Source organism: Bubalus kerabau, chromosome 15 (genome assembly GCF_029407905.1).
Source record: "Bubalus kerabau isolate K-KA32 ecotype Philippines breed swamp buffalo chromosome 15, PCC_UOA_SB_1v2, whole genome shotgun sequence".
Taxonomy (NCBI): domain Eukaryota; kingdom Metazoa; phylum Chordata; class Mammalia; order Artiodactyla; family Bovidae; genus Bubalus; species Bubalus kerabau.
This window is the reverse complement of record NC_073638.1, coordinates 41,967,016-41,985,223: the sequence shown is the minus strand read 5'-3', so window position 1 is coordinate 41,985,223 and position 18,208 is coordinate 41,967,016. Positions and strand designations below refer to the sequence as shown.

Genomic DNA, 18,208 nt, shown 5'->3' with positions numbered 1-18,208 from the left:
ACCAGGAAACTTTTTTAAATTGCAGTTTGGTGGTATTAAGTGCCGTCACAATGCCGGGCACCGATCACCATGATCCGGTTCCAGAACTTTTCAGCACCCCAAAGGGAAACCTCATACCTGCTAGGCAGTCCCTTCCCGTTCCTCCGCTCCTCCCGCCAGGCCTGTCAACCACTAGTCTGCTTTCTGTCCGTATGGATTTGCCTGTTCTGGGTATCTCATGTAAATGGACTCATACAATATGTGGTCTTTGTGTCTGGCTTCTTTCACTTAGCATCGTGTTTTCAAGATTCACCCAGGCTGTAGCATATGTTAGTACTTCATTCCTTCTAATGACCGACTGATACTTCACTGCATGGATACATCACATTTTGTTTATCTGTCATCAGTTGATGGATATTAGGTTGTTTCCACATTTTGGCCATTGTGAACAGTGCTACTATAAACATTACTGTACAAGTTTCTGTTTGAACACCTGTTTTCAAGTTTGGGGTATATACCTCAGAGTGAAATTGCTGGGTCACATGGTAATTCTACATCTACTGGGAAAACTCTCATACTTATCATCATTCATTTCACCAACATCCTGAGTCTGCTTAACTGACTTTACTTTGGGAGAGTCCATCAGCTTTTTAAATGTAAGCTATTTCGTCTTTATGACTGTCTCCTGACAGCAGTCCTTAAAGGGTGTTCCCAGTTTTTAATATTAACCTTTTGCTGTTTTGACTTTTCTATTGTCTAAGCTGTTCAGATCCACTTGTTTCATTTGTGCATCACAGAAATGCTGCAGGGTAGATATTATGACTTCTGTTTTTCAGATGAAGAGGCTGAGTTTCAGTGGAGGAACGTGACTTGACAAGGTTCACAACTATAGGGGACCAGCTAAGATTGATTCCCAGCGCCAAGCCCTTTCCATACAACCCCAGTGTCCCTTTCTGTCCAAGGTCTTTTTTGAAATAATATATTCTGAATATCTGAAATGTATTCTCAGATCCATTACTGTTTAAAAATGCCCCTTGCTAGGTGACTAGTCACAGACTAGTCAGGCACAGACAAGCACAGACTTCACACACTCTGCCAGTTGGCACCTCATTTATAATCAGAACTTTTTCCCTGGGGCAGATTCTGCCTGTAGCAAGAAGATCAACTTTTTCCTTTTCTGAATCTTCTGGGAACTGCTGAAATCCTGGGTTAATACTCCCTTTTGATGTTGAGCTGAAGCTAAATGTGAGTGTGTCCCTCAGCTCAATCTGACATTTCCTCCCCATTCTTTTATCCAACTCAAGTTCAACCCAAGAGCATCCTCTTCCCCTTCTCAGGAGGAAAGTGTCTTGGACTGAGGAGTCCCTTGATCTCTTTGGAGCAGAGAAGAGGCACAGCTAGGCTCGGAAGCCTCCAACCCTCGTATCCTATTTCCACGCGGAACCACATGGAAGACTGTAAAGCAAAATAGACGACGGACGACGATGACAGCACTCATATTCATCAGAGCCTGCTGTGCCCCTGATGCTTCAGGTCTATCGGCTCACACTGTCCCCCAGCTGCGCTAGAAGGAGGATGTCATTCGGCAGATGAGGAAACTGAGACTCAGCGCCCTGTGGTGATTTCTCCAGAGCAGCAGAGCTGAGGGTGGCCAGGCAGGACTGACGCCAGCAGAGCCCATGCTGTCCCACATCCTGGCTGCCATCTGCCTCCCAGGGAGAAGCTTTGGGAGTGGGACCGGCCCTGCCCTGGCAGTCCTGAAAGGGCCATGGGATCTGCCTTGCCACAACTCAAGCATACGTGTCCCGAGCCAGCTTTGCCCAAGTTATGTCCTCTGGAACCCTGGTGTTCTGGGTGATAATAGGAGCTCTGAAAATAAAGGTTCCACATTTTGATACACTTGGGGATATCACTATGAGGCAGGTTTCTGTCCTGAAGGCCTTTTCAGCCCTTAAAAGCCAAAACAGCCCCGGGACTTCCCTGGCAGTCCAGTGGTTAAGACTTTGCACTGCCAACGCAGAGGGTGTGGGTTCCATCCCTGTTCCTGGAACGAAGATCCCACATAACTTGCAGTGTGGGCCAAAGCTTTAGATAAATAGACAAATAAATAGACCAGATATAGAGACGAGACTTGTGGACACAGCAGGGGTAGGAGAGAGTGGGGCGAGTTGAGAGAGTAGCGCTGGAACATAAACATTACCTTATATAAAATAGATGGGAATAGCTGGTGGGAATTTGCTGTATGATGCCAGAAGCTCAACCAGGTATTCTGTGACTACCTAGAGGGGTGGCAGGAGTGGGAAAGGGTGGTGGGTGGGAGAGAGGTTCAAGAAGGAGTAGACCTGTATACCTATGACTGATTTATGTTGACCTATGGCAGAAACAAGCATAACATTGTAAAGCAAGTATCCTCCAATTAAAAATGTTTAAAAATAAAATAGTAAGTAAAATACAGGAAGGAAAACTTTAAAAAAAACTATTAAGAAAGGGTATGTAGATAGCCTTAAATTTATTTGATTATGGGATGTCAAACAGAATATCTCCTTTTTCAAGAAGTGACTCAATGTGTCTACCTCAAAGCCCTGATCAGAGATGCCCCTGAGCCCTCCAATTAATGGGTATTCAGAAGTGAGGGGGCATGATGGCTGTGCCCGTGGGCTCTAGAGCCAGGCTGTCTGGGATCACATCCCAGCCCTGCTGTGTAGTAGCTGCATGAACCTCAAGCAAGTTACTTCATCTATCTGTACTTCAGTTTCTGCATTTGTAAAACATGGATGATGATAACAATGTAAATTATATTCTACATGTAAGCTTCTTAGAATGATGTTCAGCACATAGTCAGCACTCACTAGATGCCAGCTGGCATTTTCAATCCTTCTTGAGCCCTGCAAATCAGAGTCTACACCTGGCCTCCCTGACCCCAGGCCAACAGTACCCTTTTTTTGTTTTATAAAGCCTCTCAGTGAAGATGATGCAAAGCCAATTAAAAGACAGCTCCCTAGGAATAACCCTTCCTATTCTTGAAGGCTGTGAAAGCTCCTTTTATTTCTACTTGATATTTTTCTCCCTCACAGACAGGCACATAAGAGTCAGAAGACCAAGATTCTGAATGCTACTTATTTATTTTTCCAGTGGGATCTTGAGTTTCCTTCCCAACAACATGGAACATAACAAGCCTCTAAACCAAGGGCAAGGCACAGAGCGGGTAGGGCTACAGCAGAGAGAGGCTGGATGGCCAAGCCACAGAGGACAGCACCGGTGACAGGTGGTGTGTGTCTTCCCCTTTGGGGGAAGCAGGAGACGGGGAATATGACAAGTGGACTTGGATACTAATAGGAGAATTCACAGTAACTGCTGCAACAGACCTAAAATCTTAGTGGTGTTGCATGTACACCTTGGGGACTAAGTGTAACACCAGTTGCGATGCCCACCTCCACTAGCAAGAAGTTCTAGAAGAGACCAGTCTATATGGAATATATGGCCAGCATTAAGTGGGTATGTGAATACCAAGAATTCCTGGATGACTTTGGCTGCCAAAACCTTTTTCTGTTGCCCAGCTGATGCTCCCCTCCCTCTTATTGGAGAAGCAAGACCTTGAGGGAGAGCATGTGTTAATTTCTCTCAGCTTTTAAAAGTCTTCTCTGCAAGTCTGAGTCTCTAGCGTTCTACATCCCAGTTTATTATATTCTTGCCTCTGGGAAGCCTCAGGCTCTGCGGCAGCTGTCGCTTGTCTCACGGATTCTTCACCTGGAGTGGAGATGGTCCATACTCTCTGTGTATGTCCATGCCCCCCTGCATTTCCCAGCTTCCCTTGCAGTTTACTGGGGCCATATGACTATCTCTGCCCAAGAGACCAGGTGTCACCTCTGAGTTGAGGCGCCGAGGGCAGGGCCTCCTGCCTCTGCCCCTGTTGAGATGGCTCTGGAGGCCAGGAGCTTCATAGAAGAGCTGGAAGAACCAACTCAGAAGCAGATGCATCCCCTCCTCCTGGGTCTGCCTTCTCCATGAGAGTGTGTGAGGGGGAAGGGGAAAAGAGGGGCCCTCACCTACTCAATGGACATGAGTTTGAGCAAGCGCTGGGAGATGGTGAAGGACAGAGAAGCCTGGCATGCTTCAGTCCATGGGATCGCAAAGTGTTGGACACAACTGATTGAACAACAACAGTTGGGTAAGAGAGGAGAACAGTGTTTGCACACAGGGCCGTCCAGGAATTCTTGGCATTTACACAGCCATTTAGCGGTAGATGTACCTTCCACATGGGCTTTTCTGTGACTAAACTTCTCACTGTAATTTGGAGGAACAGTGTGACCTGTGATTCCGATATACCAGCAGTACCATGGGGCAGTGTGGCAGACAGCATGCCTCAGACTACAATATACACACGAATGACCCAGGGGTCTCGTTAAGCTGCAGATTCTGATTCAGTAATTCTGCGACAGCACTCAAGAGCCTGCATTTCTAACAAGCTCCCAGGTAATGCTGACGCTGCTGGTCACTAGACTATGTTCTGAATAGGAAGGTGAGGGGGCAGGGCTGACTCATCCGTTACATGTGGTAGGAACAGAGCCTAGGGCCCTTGAAAATGTTTTAATCACTTTTAAAAATCAGAAGAAAAAAAAGCTTTTAGGCCAAAGAAAATGTTTTAATACGTAACATTTAACATATTTATCTTCACACCAACAGAGATATAGATTTTGTAAGCAAGAAGGGGCCCACGGGGACTTCCTTGGCCATCCAGTGGTTAAGACTCTGTGCTTCCACCGCAGTGCGGCATGGGTTTGATTCCTGGTCAAGGAAATACGATCCCTCAAGGTACAGCAAAAAAGTAAAAGTAAATAAGTAGTTGATTTTTTTTTAAAAGAAGGGCCTCATTAAGGCAAAAATGCCTAGACCCCACCAAAATCCTACACAGGGCAGGGGGGCAGTGGGAAGGGCTATGCCATCTATAGTGTATATGAGCGTGCATATTTGACCCTTAGCAACCCCATGGACTGTAGCCTGCCAGGCTCCTCTGTCCATGGGATTTCCCAGGCAACACTATTGGAGTGGGTTGCCATTTCCTCCTCCAGAGAATCTTCCCAACCGAGGGATTAACCTGCATCTCCTGTGTCTCCTGCATTGCAGGTGGATTCGTTACTTGATGAGCCATCCGTGAAACCCCTCTATAGTACATAAAACTGTGAAATCTTGAGCAGTCATGAAAGGTGACACAGATAAAATGGCTCTGTGGTCCTCTCAGCAGGGAGGATCACATGAGATGCAGTACAAGAACATGTTACTGGGCAACAGAGAATGGCTTCGGCAGCCAAGCTCATCCAGAAATTTTTGGCATCCATACTCACTTAATGCTGATTCCTTTTAGGATGGTCTCTTCTAGAGCTTCTTGCCACAAGATGGAGGTAGGCATCCCGATTTGCAGTAGACTTTGTCACCAAGATGCAGTTAATCGTTTGAACCATTTTTCTGAGTGTCCTCAGGTTCTCAAGATCTCCACTTAGGGAGCTCTGTGGGCTACCCAATGCCTTCTGGAGGCCCTCAAATTCTAGTGTCCCAAAGTCTTCTAAGAGACTTCCAGTCTTTTTGTCCCTGCTCCCCACAGCATAGGACACACCCATGTGCTCCCAGAGCTGGAGGGCTTGGAGCAGCTGGTCCTGTAGTGAAAGAGAAGAAGGACCAGGCTCCAGAGGCATTTTTTGTTAGTGACGAACACAAGACCATCATCTCTAATCTAAGCAGCAAACGTTCAAAGCATGAGTCAAACGCCTTGTAACAAGAAAGAGAATGAATAAGCATTCCCTTCAGCAGTAAATGTTTCCTTAAAAACACAGCCATCCACTTGGACCTGATGCCAGTTCTGAGTGTCCCCAAAAGCACTGCATTTGCTTTGAGAGAATGGACAGTGATAGCTGACACACCTGCAATCCTCCTTTGTCACAGATGCATCTGACACAATTATTGCTCTTGCTTGGCCTCAATCACGCACCTACTGGGGTGAACCACTGGGCCTTGGTCGGTGTACTGTTCATGGATGAGGAAACTAAGGTCTCAAGAAGGGAGATGTCATCTGCTCAAGGGCACAAAATGAGTTAGAAGCAGAGCCATGCCTAGCACCTGGGACTACTGCTTATATATGCAGTCTTCATTTCAGCACCAGGGATGGATACTGGAATACTGCCTTCAGACTTTTACTGTTTCCAAACCTGGGAAGATTCATTCTTTCATTCACTCACTGTCTACCAAAAACCACCTTAAACCTGCCATGGTTCTAGCTTCCCTTAATACATCTCAATAAAATCATAATGATCTAACCTTTTGAAGAGTCTTACTGGCCCAGCCTCTACGTCCTCCAGCCTGATAGTTCCAAGTGTGGGATTCTATCTGTTGATGGGCCGTATGTGTTTTGCAGCAAGGGCAATCTAACCTTGACCTTGCCACTTTCCACTGTGTAAACCCAAGTGAACTAGCAAAACTCAAAGCCTCGATTTCTCATCAGTAAAATAGAGATATTATTATTACCTATCTTACAAGGTGCAAAAATGTTATAATATGTGTAAAGCATTTAACACACTATGTAGCTGGTGCTCAATCAATGACAGTTGTGATAGTAATGATCATAAGTACATTATTATTCTCTTGTTCTTATCAAGTGAAACAAGCCCCCGGGGATTTCAGCAAGTGGAACCTCCCCACCCAGAATGCTGAAATGTCAGGCTTTCTTTGTTCACGTGCGTGCACAACTTCTGTGGTTTACAAACTACAGGACTCATGACAGAGGGACAACTTGCAAGTGTTTCTGGGTCTAATGTACCGGATCCTTGAAGTCATCACCACGTCCATCTTTGTCTGCTGAACCCAGATGACCAGAGAAACAGTCTGCCCCAACCAGCGTAAGGCCCTGTGAACCCCAGCATTGTTGGGAATGTTGGCTGTACGTGGGGACAACTGCAAAGGAAACAAGGCTGCCCTCTGATGTACAACCATGTGAAAAGCCACATGCAATGGACATGATTAGTCATCTGTGGGAGTAACCCAAGAGATTGCCTGTAAATGTGGCTGAAGAGATGGGAGGCTTGACCAGGATCTCCAGAGGGCAGGATAGAAAGACAATTATAAGTGTGTGACGACGCCTTTTGGAGAGAACTTTGCTCTCAGCAATTTCCGCTTCTCTAAGAGGAATCCTTAGAGAAGGAAATGGCAACCCACTCCAGCATTCTTGCCTGGAGAATCCCAGGGATGGGGGAGCCTGGTGGGCTGCAGTCCATGGGGTCGCTAAGAGTCGGACACAACTGAGCAACTTCACTTTCACATTTCACTTTCATGCACTGGAGAAGGAAATGGCAACTCACTCCAGCGTTTTTGCCTGGAGAATCCCAGGGACGGGGGAGCCCGGTGGGCTGCTGTCTACGGGGTCGCACAGAGTCGGACACGACTGAAGTGACTTAGCAGCAGCAACAGCAAGAGGAATCCTTACATACTGAGGAATGGCTCCTTATGGTCGCATCTATACCCCACGATCTTGTCACCTGACCGTTGCTGATTAATACTGACCCAACCAAGCTGGGCCTATCAGGGTCTCTCCCCTGAGACCTCAGACAGAGATGAGGAGCCATGGAACCTGGTTAAGATAGGAGTTGAGCCCAAGTGCAGTGGTCTTCTGGGTGGGGGGTGCATACTCAGGGAATATCCGAGATGATCCATGGAATACGGGAAGACAATTGGGAACTATTACTTATTTCGTTTCTTTAGTATTAAATAAGCAGACTGGCAATGATGCCTTCATTCAGTCACACGTTGAAAGGTCACTGTCACATCCAGTTTGTGAGATGTCCTGGGGGAACATGGGAAATTCTACAATGCTAAGGGACTGACATCACACCCTCATGTATTCATTTGCTTTCAGTGATATATGACACAGTTTATATGTGATCAAGTGGATTCGTGAAACATATCTAGTTTTAAGCAAACCAATCATCATAAAATGGACAAGTGGCTTAAATGTCTCTTGCAAATATGTGGAGTAAGTACACTATAACCACTAATAATACCACAAGCAACTCTGAAAAGTTTCTACAAACTGGTGATCCAACTAAAAAAGTTCACTTACAATTCTGTAAGTAAGGACAATTTTCTTCCCCATCAGCTGTCTGAGCTGGCTATCCTTCGCCTGCTCTCCCTCTCCTTGCCCTGCCCCAGGATCCATCCTCTCTGCTCTGGGCTCCTGGATGACGCCTTTAAGACTGGATGCATCACGCGGGCTTCCATGCTTGCTGAGTTTGGCCAACGGACCAGTAGGAGGTGGGGGTAGCGGGAGAGGTTGGGCATTTCCTTCCCTGCACCCTTCTTGCTTCAGTGTTACATCTCTGGCAGTGGCTGTGACCCTCCTTAATAACAGCTCAACCTGGATGGTCCCACCTCCATGGCTCCAGGTGTCACTGGCTTCCAATCACACTATTTTCTCCTCTCGCCCCTCCTGGCTAGAACTAGTAATGGCTCCCTGCTGTTGCTAGTTTGGGGGAGTACCTGGGCACCACCCCTCGTGGTTTCTAAACCTCTATAAATGGTTCTTTCTTTTGTTAAATCTCTTGAGCCAACTCAGTTAAACTTGGTTCCTCGCCGGGAGACTGGTACGTGTCTCATGTAGCCATGACAGTTATTAAAGCCAGGGGTTATCCAAAGTGCTGAGATCTTAAAACATAATGAGGCACAAGTAATCACATTTCTCTTACTAAAGAATACTCTTTTAAGGAAAGCAAAAAAAAAAAAAAGTTGCTGGCACTGGTAAAAACACAAAGCAAGATTTTTAAATAGTGTTTTCTCTTTCTTATTGTTTAAAAATTTCTATTTTTACTAGTTTTATAAAATAACTTGCATATCGCTAGTGGTACAGAATCCAACTGCCAGTGGAGACACAGTGTAGGAGATGCAAGAGACACAGGTTTGATCCCTGGGTTAGAAAGATCCCCTGCAGTAGGAAATGGCAACCCACTCCAGTATTCTTGCCTAGAAAATTACACGAGTGAGTCTGGAGGGCTACAGTCCATGGGGTTGCAAAAGACTCGGACAGGACTGAGCACAAGCACAACATGAATGCAGTAGCTCATGAACATAACTGAAAACAGAGATATACACATAAACTAGAGCTGCATTCTAAAAACATTTTAATTGACGAGATGAACCATCAAAACCCTCTGCTGTAGAGAAGACCTCTGCTCTAAAGAAAACACTGGCAAGTTCCTGCTGCCCCATCCCTACCACTGCCTGGGGGCTGCGTTCCTGGGGCAGGTCTCCTCCTTCCTTTGATTCTCTGAACTATGTTCCAACAAATCCCATCTTTCTACAGAAGACAAAGGGAATTTCAAAGAGAAACGCTTATCTAAAGTTCCCAGGGGACAGACCCATCCTGTGCTCTGGGGGAATCTCTTTGTTATAAGCAGAGATGGCTATCAGGCCATTTTATGGCTCACATGAAATACCCCTTACAACTTTCCACCTTCTGAGCTAAGTCTCTGTCTCCCACACATTTTGGTCACTGGAAGGGTAATCTTTTCCCATACATTAGCACACAGACATTCAGAATTACATACTTCAGTCTCTTGTGAGTTTGATTATCATGAGTCAGTCTCATATACATAATTAACTCCAGGCCGCAGACCAGGCTTAGGGATAGGCCCAGGACCGTGGAATACCCCCAAGATCATGTTCCTCAGGGAGTCCTCTTGGCATCCAGTCTAGATTCCTCCTGATAATATTCAGCTTTATCATCATCACCTTCCATCAGGGACAAGTTGGACCTCAACTGGGAAATAGGAAAGATGTTTAAGGTAAGAAGTCCAGAAGGGCATCACAGTCTTTCTACCAGGAATCCAAACCCCAAACAAGTTGAAAATATCATGACAAGACAGCCCTTAGTGAAACCTGACCACTTAGAGCCACAAAACTCTAGGTGTTCCATGTGCTTGATGTTAATCTAAGCTTAAATAACAGTTATTATTTATTGAGTACTTATACACATATAAGTACTATGGATACAGCAGTCCATTTCATCTTCATAAAAACTCTTTGAGCAAGTTAAATTATTAGCATCTTCAGCCTCATCTTACAGGTAAGAAAAGTAGTTAGATTCTGCCCCCAAAGTCACATGATAAGTTACAGAGTAGGGATTTGAATTCAGGTCATTTGATTTGAGCACCTGAGGTCCCAACCGTACTCCATGCTGCCTCTGTAGCAGATTGCGTGGCCTTGGCCATGTCTAGGAACTTTTCGGGCATAAACCTTGGTGGGTCAGAGAGAATGACTCAGGACTCATAACATAGGACATGGCATTTCCTGCTAATGGAAAGCTCATGGTTCTAGACTTATATTTTCCTACTAAACAGAAGATAGGGCCTTGCTCATGGACAAGGTTATGAGAACTGAAACAGACTGCCACATACTGGGAGTTCCCTGGCAGTCCAGTGGTTAAGAATTCACCTTCCAATGCAAAGGATGAGAGTTCAATCCCTGGTAGGGAAACTAAAATCTGAGAACTAACTACTGAGTCCAAATGCCACAACGAAAAATCCCACATGCCACAACTAAGATCTGACCCAGAAGGGCGGGATGGGAGGGGGTCGCTGAGAGCAGACACCAAGCTGAGGGATTTAACCCCATGAAGTGGACACCATCATTATCCCTGTTTTACAGGAGAGGGAACTGAGACTCGGAGAGGTTAGCTTGGCTCGAGGTGTATGGCTGGTCCGTGCTGGAGTCACATGGTCACTCCAGGGCCTGTGCTCTCCACCAGACAAGACGCTACTTCCAGCTGCAGCCCCCAGCTTCCACTGTGATCGCGAGAGAAAGTGAAAGTGAAGTCGCTCAGTCGTGTCCGACTCTTTGCGACCCCATGAACTGTAGCCTATCAAGCTCCTCTATCCATGGGATTTCCAGGCAATAGTACTGGAGTGGATTGCCATTTTCTTTTCCAGGGAATCTTCCCGACCCAGGGATCGAACCCAGGTCTCCCGCACTGTAGACACACGCTTTACCGTTTGAGCCAGAGAGAAGAGCCGGTCAAAGCTGAGCCCTCCTCCTGACTCAGAGTTGGCGCTCTTTTAACCGCATCTGTATGAGCAAAGTCAAGGGTATCTTCGGGCTTGTTTTCTCTTCTGATGAACCAGGAACCTTGGGCTCTCTGGAAACATGCTCTGGTTAGCTTGTGGGTAGCCTCCTGTAGCCTCTCTGTGTCTCTTTCCGGAGTGACCACCATGCCTTCTGCACCGTGTCCCAGCCCTGCACCCCTGCTGCAATCACTGGATGGCCCCATCCCTTCCCACCTCTTCTGGACCCGTTGGCTCCTAATTTTCACTTAGTTTTTCTGGGGTGGCTCAGTTTCCCTCTGCCCCATCTTATACTAACTGATATGCCTGCTCACAGAACCTGTGTTTCATAAACCTGAGTCATCTACACCCCACCCTCACATGTTCTCACCTATATATTTAGTGATTTAATTTTTTTCATTTGATTAGCAAAGCACCAGGATTGCTATCTTGGCTGGGCCATTTACCACCTCTGGATTGTTGGCCAAGTTCTTTACCCTCTCTGGCCCTCAGTTTCCTCATCTGTACAATAGAGCGAACAGTTGTAACTACTTCGGAGGGCTGCTGTGAGGATGAAATGAGGTCCTGCAGGGAAAACAATAGAATATCGCTAAGACCACGAGAAGTGCCCAATGTGTTAGCCTCCCCTGTCATCACACTTATTTTAAAAGGGAACTTTATATCCCTACCATCCATGGAAAAGTCAGTACCACTTGTAACACAAATAGAGAGGAGTTAGCTGTAAAAATAAACTTAATGAAAACAGATATTAAATTCTAACTGTTTCTGACGAAGTCTCCAAGCCCAAGACTTGCTCTCGTTTTTGTCAAGAAGAGAGACAGGAAAGCATTGGAAAGATGTTGAAGGCACACTAGGTCCAAACCCGGGGGAACAACTTGCCCCGATCTGCCTGGGACGTCTGGTTTTAGTACTGTGAGTCCTGCACATCCGCACTCCTGGGCTGCCGCAGATAGACAGGAAAGAACATAAAAGGCAATTCTGACGTGAATCCGTGTATTTAGAGCTGAGTCAATATCTCACACTAGCATCTTGCAGAAAAAATCCACACCCTAGAGCCGTACGGCACAAGCCCACCCGGGAGCGCGGAGTTCCCAAACACCACACGTGGATGGAAAAGCTGTCATGTGTGTGCCACTGAGACGGGCCCCAAAGGAAAACCACACTTGTAAATGCCCAGTGGGAGGAACGATGATTTAACTGCTGCACAGCAGAATTACTCGGTCGTACACAACACCTGAAAAATCATGTTTTGAAGTATCTTTGATGACATGAGAAAATGATCATGATAGAACGTTTGGTTAAAAAAAGACTACTATTCAGATGTTAAAAAAAAGAATGAAACCTTGCCATTTGCAATAACGTGGACGGACTTGGAGGATATTATGCTTAGTGAAATGTCAGACAAAGAAAGACAAATACCTTATGATATCACTTATGTGGAATCTAAAAAACAAACTAGTGAATATAACAAAAAAAGAAAGAGATTCACAAATAACTCCAGTGGTTACCAGTGGGGAAAGGGCAGCAGGAGGGGTAGGATAAGAATAAGGGATTAAAACTGCAAACTGTTATGTATAAAATAAATTATCTATGAGGATATAATGTACAACATAGGGAATACAGCCAGCATTCTGAAACTATATAAGGAGTATAACCTTTAAAAATTGTGAATCAGGAGGAACTGATGCTGGAGCTGAAACTCCAATACTTTGGCCACCGGATACTAAGAACTAACTCATTTGAAAAGACCCTGATGCTGGGAAAGATTGAAGGTGGGAGGAGAAGGGGACGACAGAGAATGAAATGGTTGGATGGCATCACTGACTCAACGGACATGAGTTTGAGTACTCTCCGGGAGTTGGTGATGGACAGGGAGGCCTGGCGTGCTGCAATCTATGGGGTCGCAAAGAGTCAGACATGACTGAGTGACTGAACTGGACTGAATGTTGTAAGTTGTAACATATAATATTGCACATCATTGATACTTCAGTTTTTTAAAAATTAGGGGGAAAAAAAGCCGACTAAGATGTCCTTCAGTAGGAGAATGGATAAACTGTAATGCATCTAGGTAATGGAATGTTATTCAGTGCCAAAAAGAAATGAGCTATCAAGCCATGAAAAGACATAGAGGAATCTTAAATGCTTATTACTATGTGAAAGAAGCCAGTCTGGAAAGGCTACATAGTGTGTGATTGCAACCGTATGGCATTCTGGAAAAGGTGAAACTACAGAGACAGTAATAAAGATCTGTGATTGCTAGAGATCTGTGATCTCTGATTGGGGTTATCAGAGAAGGATGATTAGATGGAGCACAGAGGATTTTTAGGCAAGTGAAAATACTCTGTGTAATACTATAATGGTGCATACATGTCATTGCACAATTTTTCCAAACCCACAGAATGTACAACACCAAGAGTGAACCCTAAGGTAAACCATGGACTTTGGGTGACTATGATTGTCAATGCAGGTTCATCGCTTGTAACAAATGTATTACCCTGGTGGAGCTGTTACCTGGCGGAGGCTATGCATGTGTGGGGTGGGGAGGGACTGGGACATTTCTGTGCAGACCTTCCTCTCAACTTTGCTGTGACCCTAAAACTGCTCTTAAAAAATAGTCTTAAAAAAATTTTTTTTTTTGGCTGTGCTGTGTGGTTTGCAGACTCTTAGTTCCCCAACAAAAGACTGAACCTGGGCCACCGCAGAGAAAGCGCTGAGTCCTAAGCACTGGACCACCAGGGAATTCCTTTAAAACGATTTTGTTTTTAAGCAGACTATAAAACCCGTATGGTAAGACCCTAGTTTTATAAAATATACAGAAATGTAAAGGAAGAGACACACCATATTAACAATATTTATGGGGACTTCCCTGACGGTCCAGTGCTTAAAACTCCACTCTTCCAATGCAGGGGCACAAGTTCGATCCCTGGTCAGAGAACTAAGATCCCCCATGCCGTGTATCCCGGGCAAAAACAAAAACCCAGTATTTATCTCTGAATGATACGATTCCACAGGGATCTTTCATTTATTTATATTTGTTTCTGAATTTCTTACTTATACTTTCCAAGAAACTTTAGCAAAGAATACACATTACTTTTATTACTAGGAAAAAAAATCTGAATAAGAAGTATAAATTTAAAAAGTACTAGGATGGGAAGAAAGTAACCAGAGCAGATTAAGCCCCAGCCTTTGCTAACCCTTTTTCACATCTGTGGCTTATTAGCTGAGAGGCAGAAGAGGTTTTCTGGCCGGCTGGCTGGCTGTCACCTCTTTGCCTTCTTCCGTGGGGAAGGCCCTCACAGAGAAGTCAGGGCATGCCCAAGGCCACGGACTCATGTTGCCTCTGCTCCTCATCCAGTGAGGCTGCCCTGGGCTGTCACCTGGAGTCCAAGGTCCACAGGGCAAAAGGAATCCCCTTGACCTTCCCATCACCCGGACTGTGACACTAAACTGCCCGAGACCCTGGTTACTAACTAGAGGCAGGACGGCATGTAGCACCGCAAGTGCCCACTTTGGACCAAACTGGCCTGAGCTGGAGCCCTCGCTCACCACCCTCCATACTCCCTTGGGCATGTTGCTTCACCTCTCTCAACCACAACATTCTCATCTCTACCACAGGATTAAATTAAATAACAGCCCTAGCACAGACCCTGGCACAAAGTCAATTCATATCCATTTCTCTCCTCCTTCCTTTTACATTGGCTACAAGAGAACTCAGTTCTCTATCTCTGTCCCCTTGCCTCCAAGAGCTCAAACAGCAGAATCTGGAGGCTCCTAGATCTCTCCTCCCCACCCATCTGGGCCTCTGCTCCTCCTCAGTCATCAAACAGTCCCTCTGCTGACCACCAAGCCACAGAGAGGGCAGCTGAGAGGCACTCTAGAAGCTACACGTGGTTACCCAGGAGCGGTGGCAGGGTAAGGAGGGGGTGGATGACTTGAGACACCCAACACACACCTTGCATTCTTTCAAGATACGCCAGAAGAATCTGATCATCAGGCACACATACATAATAAACCCAGGGCCCTGTTTAACCAGAAACCACATTATAAACATTATGTCCATTTCTTCATAAGTAAAAAAATTGCTCCTGAGAACTTTGTATTGATATACTCTCGGCATTATTCTGAGTGTTGGACACACTCTACAGAATGAGATGGGGTCTCTGCCCTAAGAGAGCTCAGTATCCACTCCTGCTGAAGGTGTGGGCACACCCATCCACCTTTGTTACTAATAGGACAGAGGCAAGGATTGTTTGGGAAGCTGAGAATCCATATGTGAGGTTCAGTCCACCAGGCAAGGAATCTGACTTCCTCACACAGAGACTCACAGAACCAGCCCCTCGTCCTGAGATTATGAGCCCACTGGTCCACCTGAGAGTTAGTTTCAAGTGGAAGACATCCCATGGCCTTCACTATCTTCATCCAGGATACGAAGTCTCCTGCTTGTCACTTGGTGGCTGGATGGCCTTGGACAAGTCATGTAACATCCCCTAATTCTAGTGTCCTCCTATGAAACTGAGGTGCAGACACATCCCCTTTAGCGTTGCTGGCGAGAGCACACGAAATCACGTTTGGAAAGTCTGCCACTCAGTGTTGGAAGAGAGTCGGTGCTTCCCCACGACCCGCTCAGAAGTGGCACCAGCCAGAGATGAACAGGCCACGGTGGTTAGAGCACAGCCTGTGGAGATGGGCTGCCTGGGGTCATAGGCCAGCACCACCTGTCACCAGCTGTGTTTCCTCTCTGGGTTAAAATGTCCCATCTCCATGATGAGGATAATAATAACCTATGCTTTGTAGGGTTGTGGAGGTCTGAATTACTACACGGCAAGTGCTTAGAGCAGTGTTCCATGCATAGTAAGAATGGCATGTTTGCTTTTTTTTTCTTCTAGAAAACATGTTTATGGGGATCACTGATCATGGTGTAGTAATTTGTACAGGATTATACCTCCCAATCTTACATGGTATGCAAGAACATCCTGCTTACTACCAAGCACAGAGGAAGGTACATCAGCTGTGAATACAAACAGCCACTTTCAACACACACCTATAGACTTGCGCACCCACACACAAACACCACTGAACCATGGACAAAACAAACATGACAACGACAATTGTAATTTCCATTAGGGACAAAAAGCCCAAGACACTCCCCAAGGCAGACGTGTGCTCTCGTATTCCCAGTTGTGTTGAGGGGCAGGAGCGTTGCAGCTGGACTCCTATGGATTTGGCTCTGACTCCCAGCTCTCCTAGCTCTGCTCCTCCTCAGTGGTCTGACCCTAGACAAGTCACTTAGACTTTCCTTCCCATAAAAGCCTTGGGGTGAAGCTGAGGGGAGTTCACGCCACCTGTCACCCGCACGTCACTGCCACCTGGTGGGGACAACAGAACCCCCGGCGGGCTCCGACTCCCTAGTGCTCCCAGCCTAACAGCCTGGGAAGCAACTTCCTTTTTCCTGCAGAAGATCCATGGGCTGCTTGACTCCCCCCACACCGAGACCCTCAAAGAGCAGCCTGAAAAGTGGGTGTTAAGAGGGCAGCTGCTGCTGAACTCTGGGGGATGGGAGCACCAACCAGGGGTCCCTGACAATCTCACACTGTTTACTCAATCTGCAGAGCATCTCCAGGCTTTTATAGCCATTTACTAGACAAGAGGGAACAGACAGCTGGGCCCCTCTCTGGCCTCCAGCTTCCACCGGCCTTTCCTTTGGAAAAAGGCAGCCTGAGTGCCTTCCACTCTAGGAATAGCTCTGACTCCGAGCTTCTAGAGGTGTGCAGGCTCAGTGCACAGGCCAGGCACACACAACCCCTTGAGGATGCAGGGAAAGGTCACAGAGGGGCAAAGCTGGAAGCAGGAGAGATGGGGACAGGGGTAAAAACAGTGGCTTCCACCAGAACACAGGATAGAAAGTGCAGGGACAGACACAGGGGCAGGTCAAGGAGGGAGACAGACAGGGCTGGGCCAGCACAAGGGCCAAAGTGGACAGGAGGCGAGTGTTGAGGGGGGGGTTGGTGACGGTGGCAGAGAAAGACACAAGTGCTCACAGAGCAGGGCTGGGGCAGCAGGCAGCGCGTGAAGAGCCCTGCCCAGTGGGCTTACGTAATCGGGGGACCCTTTATTACTCCAAAGTGGTCCACAGGAAATCTGGGGATGGGGATCCCCAGTCAGAACCCACGTTTTCGCCCTAACTTGTGCATGCTTTCCGACAGCAAGCAAAAGAAGCACAATTTAGTTAAGTTAGGACGAGCTAAGATTCACTTCTTATTTTAAAATGATGACAGCAAAAATAAAAATACTCGGCTGAAATGCCATTCAACCGAGCCAGTTCCCCTAGAAAGTTAAAGTCAGGCGCCCCCATCCCAGCACACCCTGTACCTTTAAGGAGGAGAAGAGTTCCCTTGCTCCCAGCTGAAGAGGCAGGTTATTCTTGGAGATAGCGACGACTTACCTAAAACTGAGTTATTCCCCTTTCCTCCTCCGGCCAGCCTCTCTTCACTCTGGGGAGCTTTTACCATTTAAGGTCAATGTTACATCTGGCTCTGGAGCTTGGAGCTGAGAAGCCTCTGGCTGCCGAGCTCCGCTGCCCGCCTCCTCGGAGAGGGGCTGGGACTTAGAGCCCAGAGCTCCTCGGGGACCCCTCTGGCCCAACTCAGGGGGCAAACGGCAGGGAAGCTGGCCAGGCCATCCGAGGCTCAGTGCAGGCTGGGCCTGAGAGGCAGTGGCTGGCCCTGGGCCCCTCCCACAGGCACCCACACAGCGGAGGGCAGTGCCCACAGGCAGCTCATGCTGCTGGGCATGTCCCGGCCAGGCAGGGACCAAGAGAACTCGGCCGATCTGCCTCCCAGCCTGGAGTCTCCGGCGAGCATGTGAGCCTGGACAAGACCCTGGCCCAGCGCCAGTGAGACTGGGAACATTTCCTGTCCCGGGGATTGGGAGGTGGGGGCTGCTCCCACCTTAAGCCCTCGGGATTAGCAGAGAGAAGGGCCTGGAAGATTCAGCTAATCCCAGACCTGGCACCAGCCCCAGGGCTTCAGTCCTTGCTCCTCCACTGAGTAGCCCTGTGGTCTTAACCTCGTGGAGCCTCAGTCTCCTCATCTCTAAAGTGGGAATCACTGGGATCTCAATGCCTAACTCCTAGG

At 47.0% G+C, this 18,208-nt stretch overlaps 1 protein-coding gene across 2 annotated transcripts in view; it reads right to left on the bottom strand.

The window, feature by feature from the left end:
• The window catches only part of IRAG1 (inositol 1,4,5-triphosphate receptor associated 1), a 123,412-nt gene extending 105,813 nt beyond the window's left edge, over positions 1–17,599 (bottom strand). For both annotated transcript variants that reach the window (XM_055548639.1, XM_055548640.1), the window contains exon 1: positions 17,518–17,599. In XM_055548639.1, coding sequence (XP_055404614.1) covers positions 17,518–17,584 — 67 coding nt within the window. In that variant the 5' untranslated portion in view covers positions 17,585–17,599. The remainder of the gene's footprint in view (positions 1–17,517) is intronic.
• Positions 17,600–18,208: the final 609 nt, after the last annotated feature.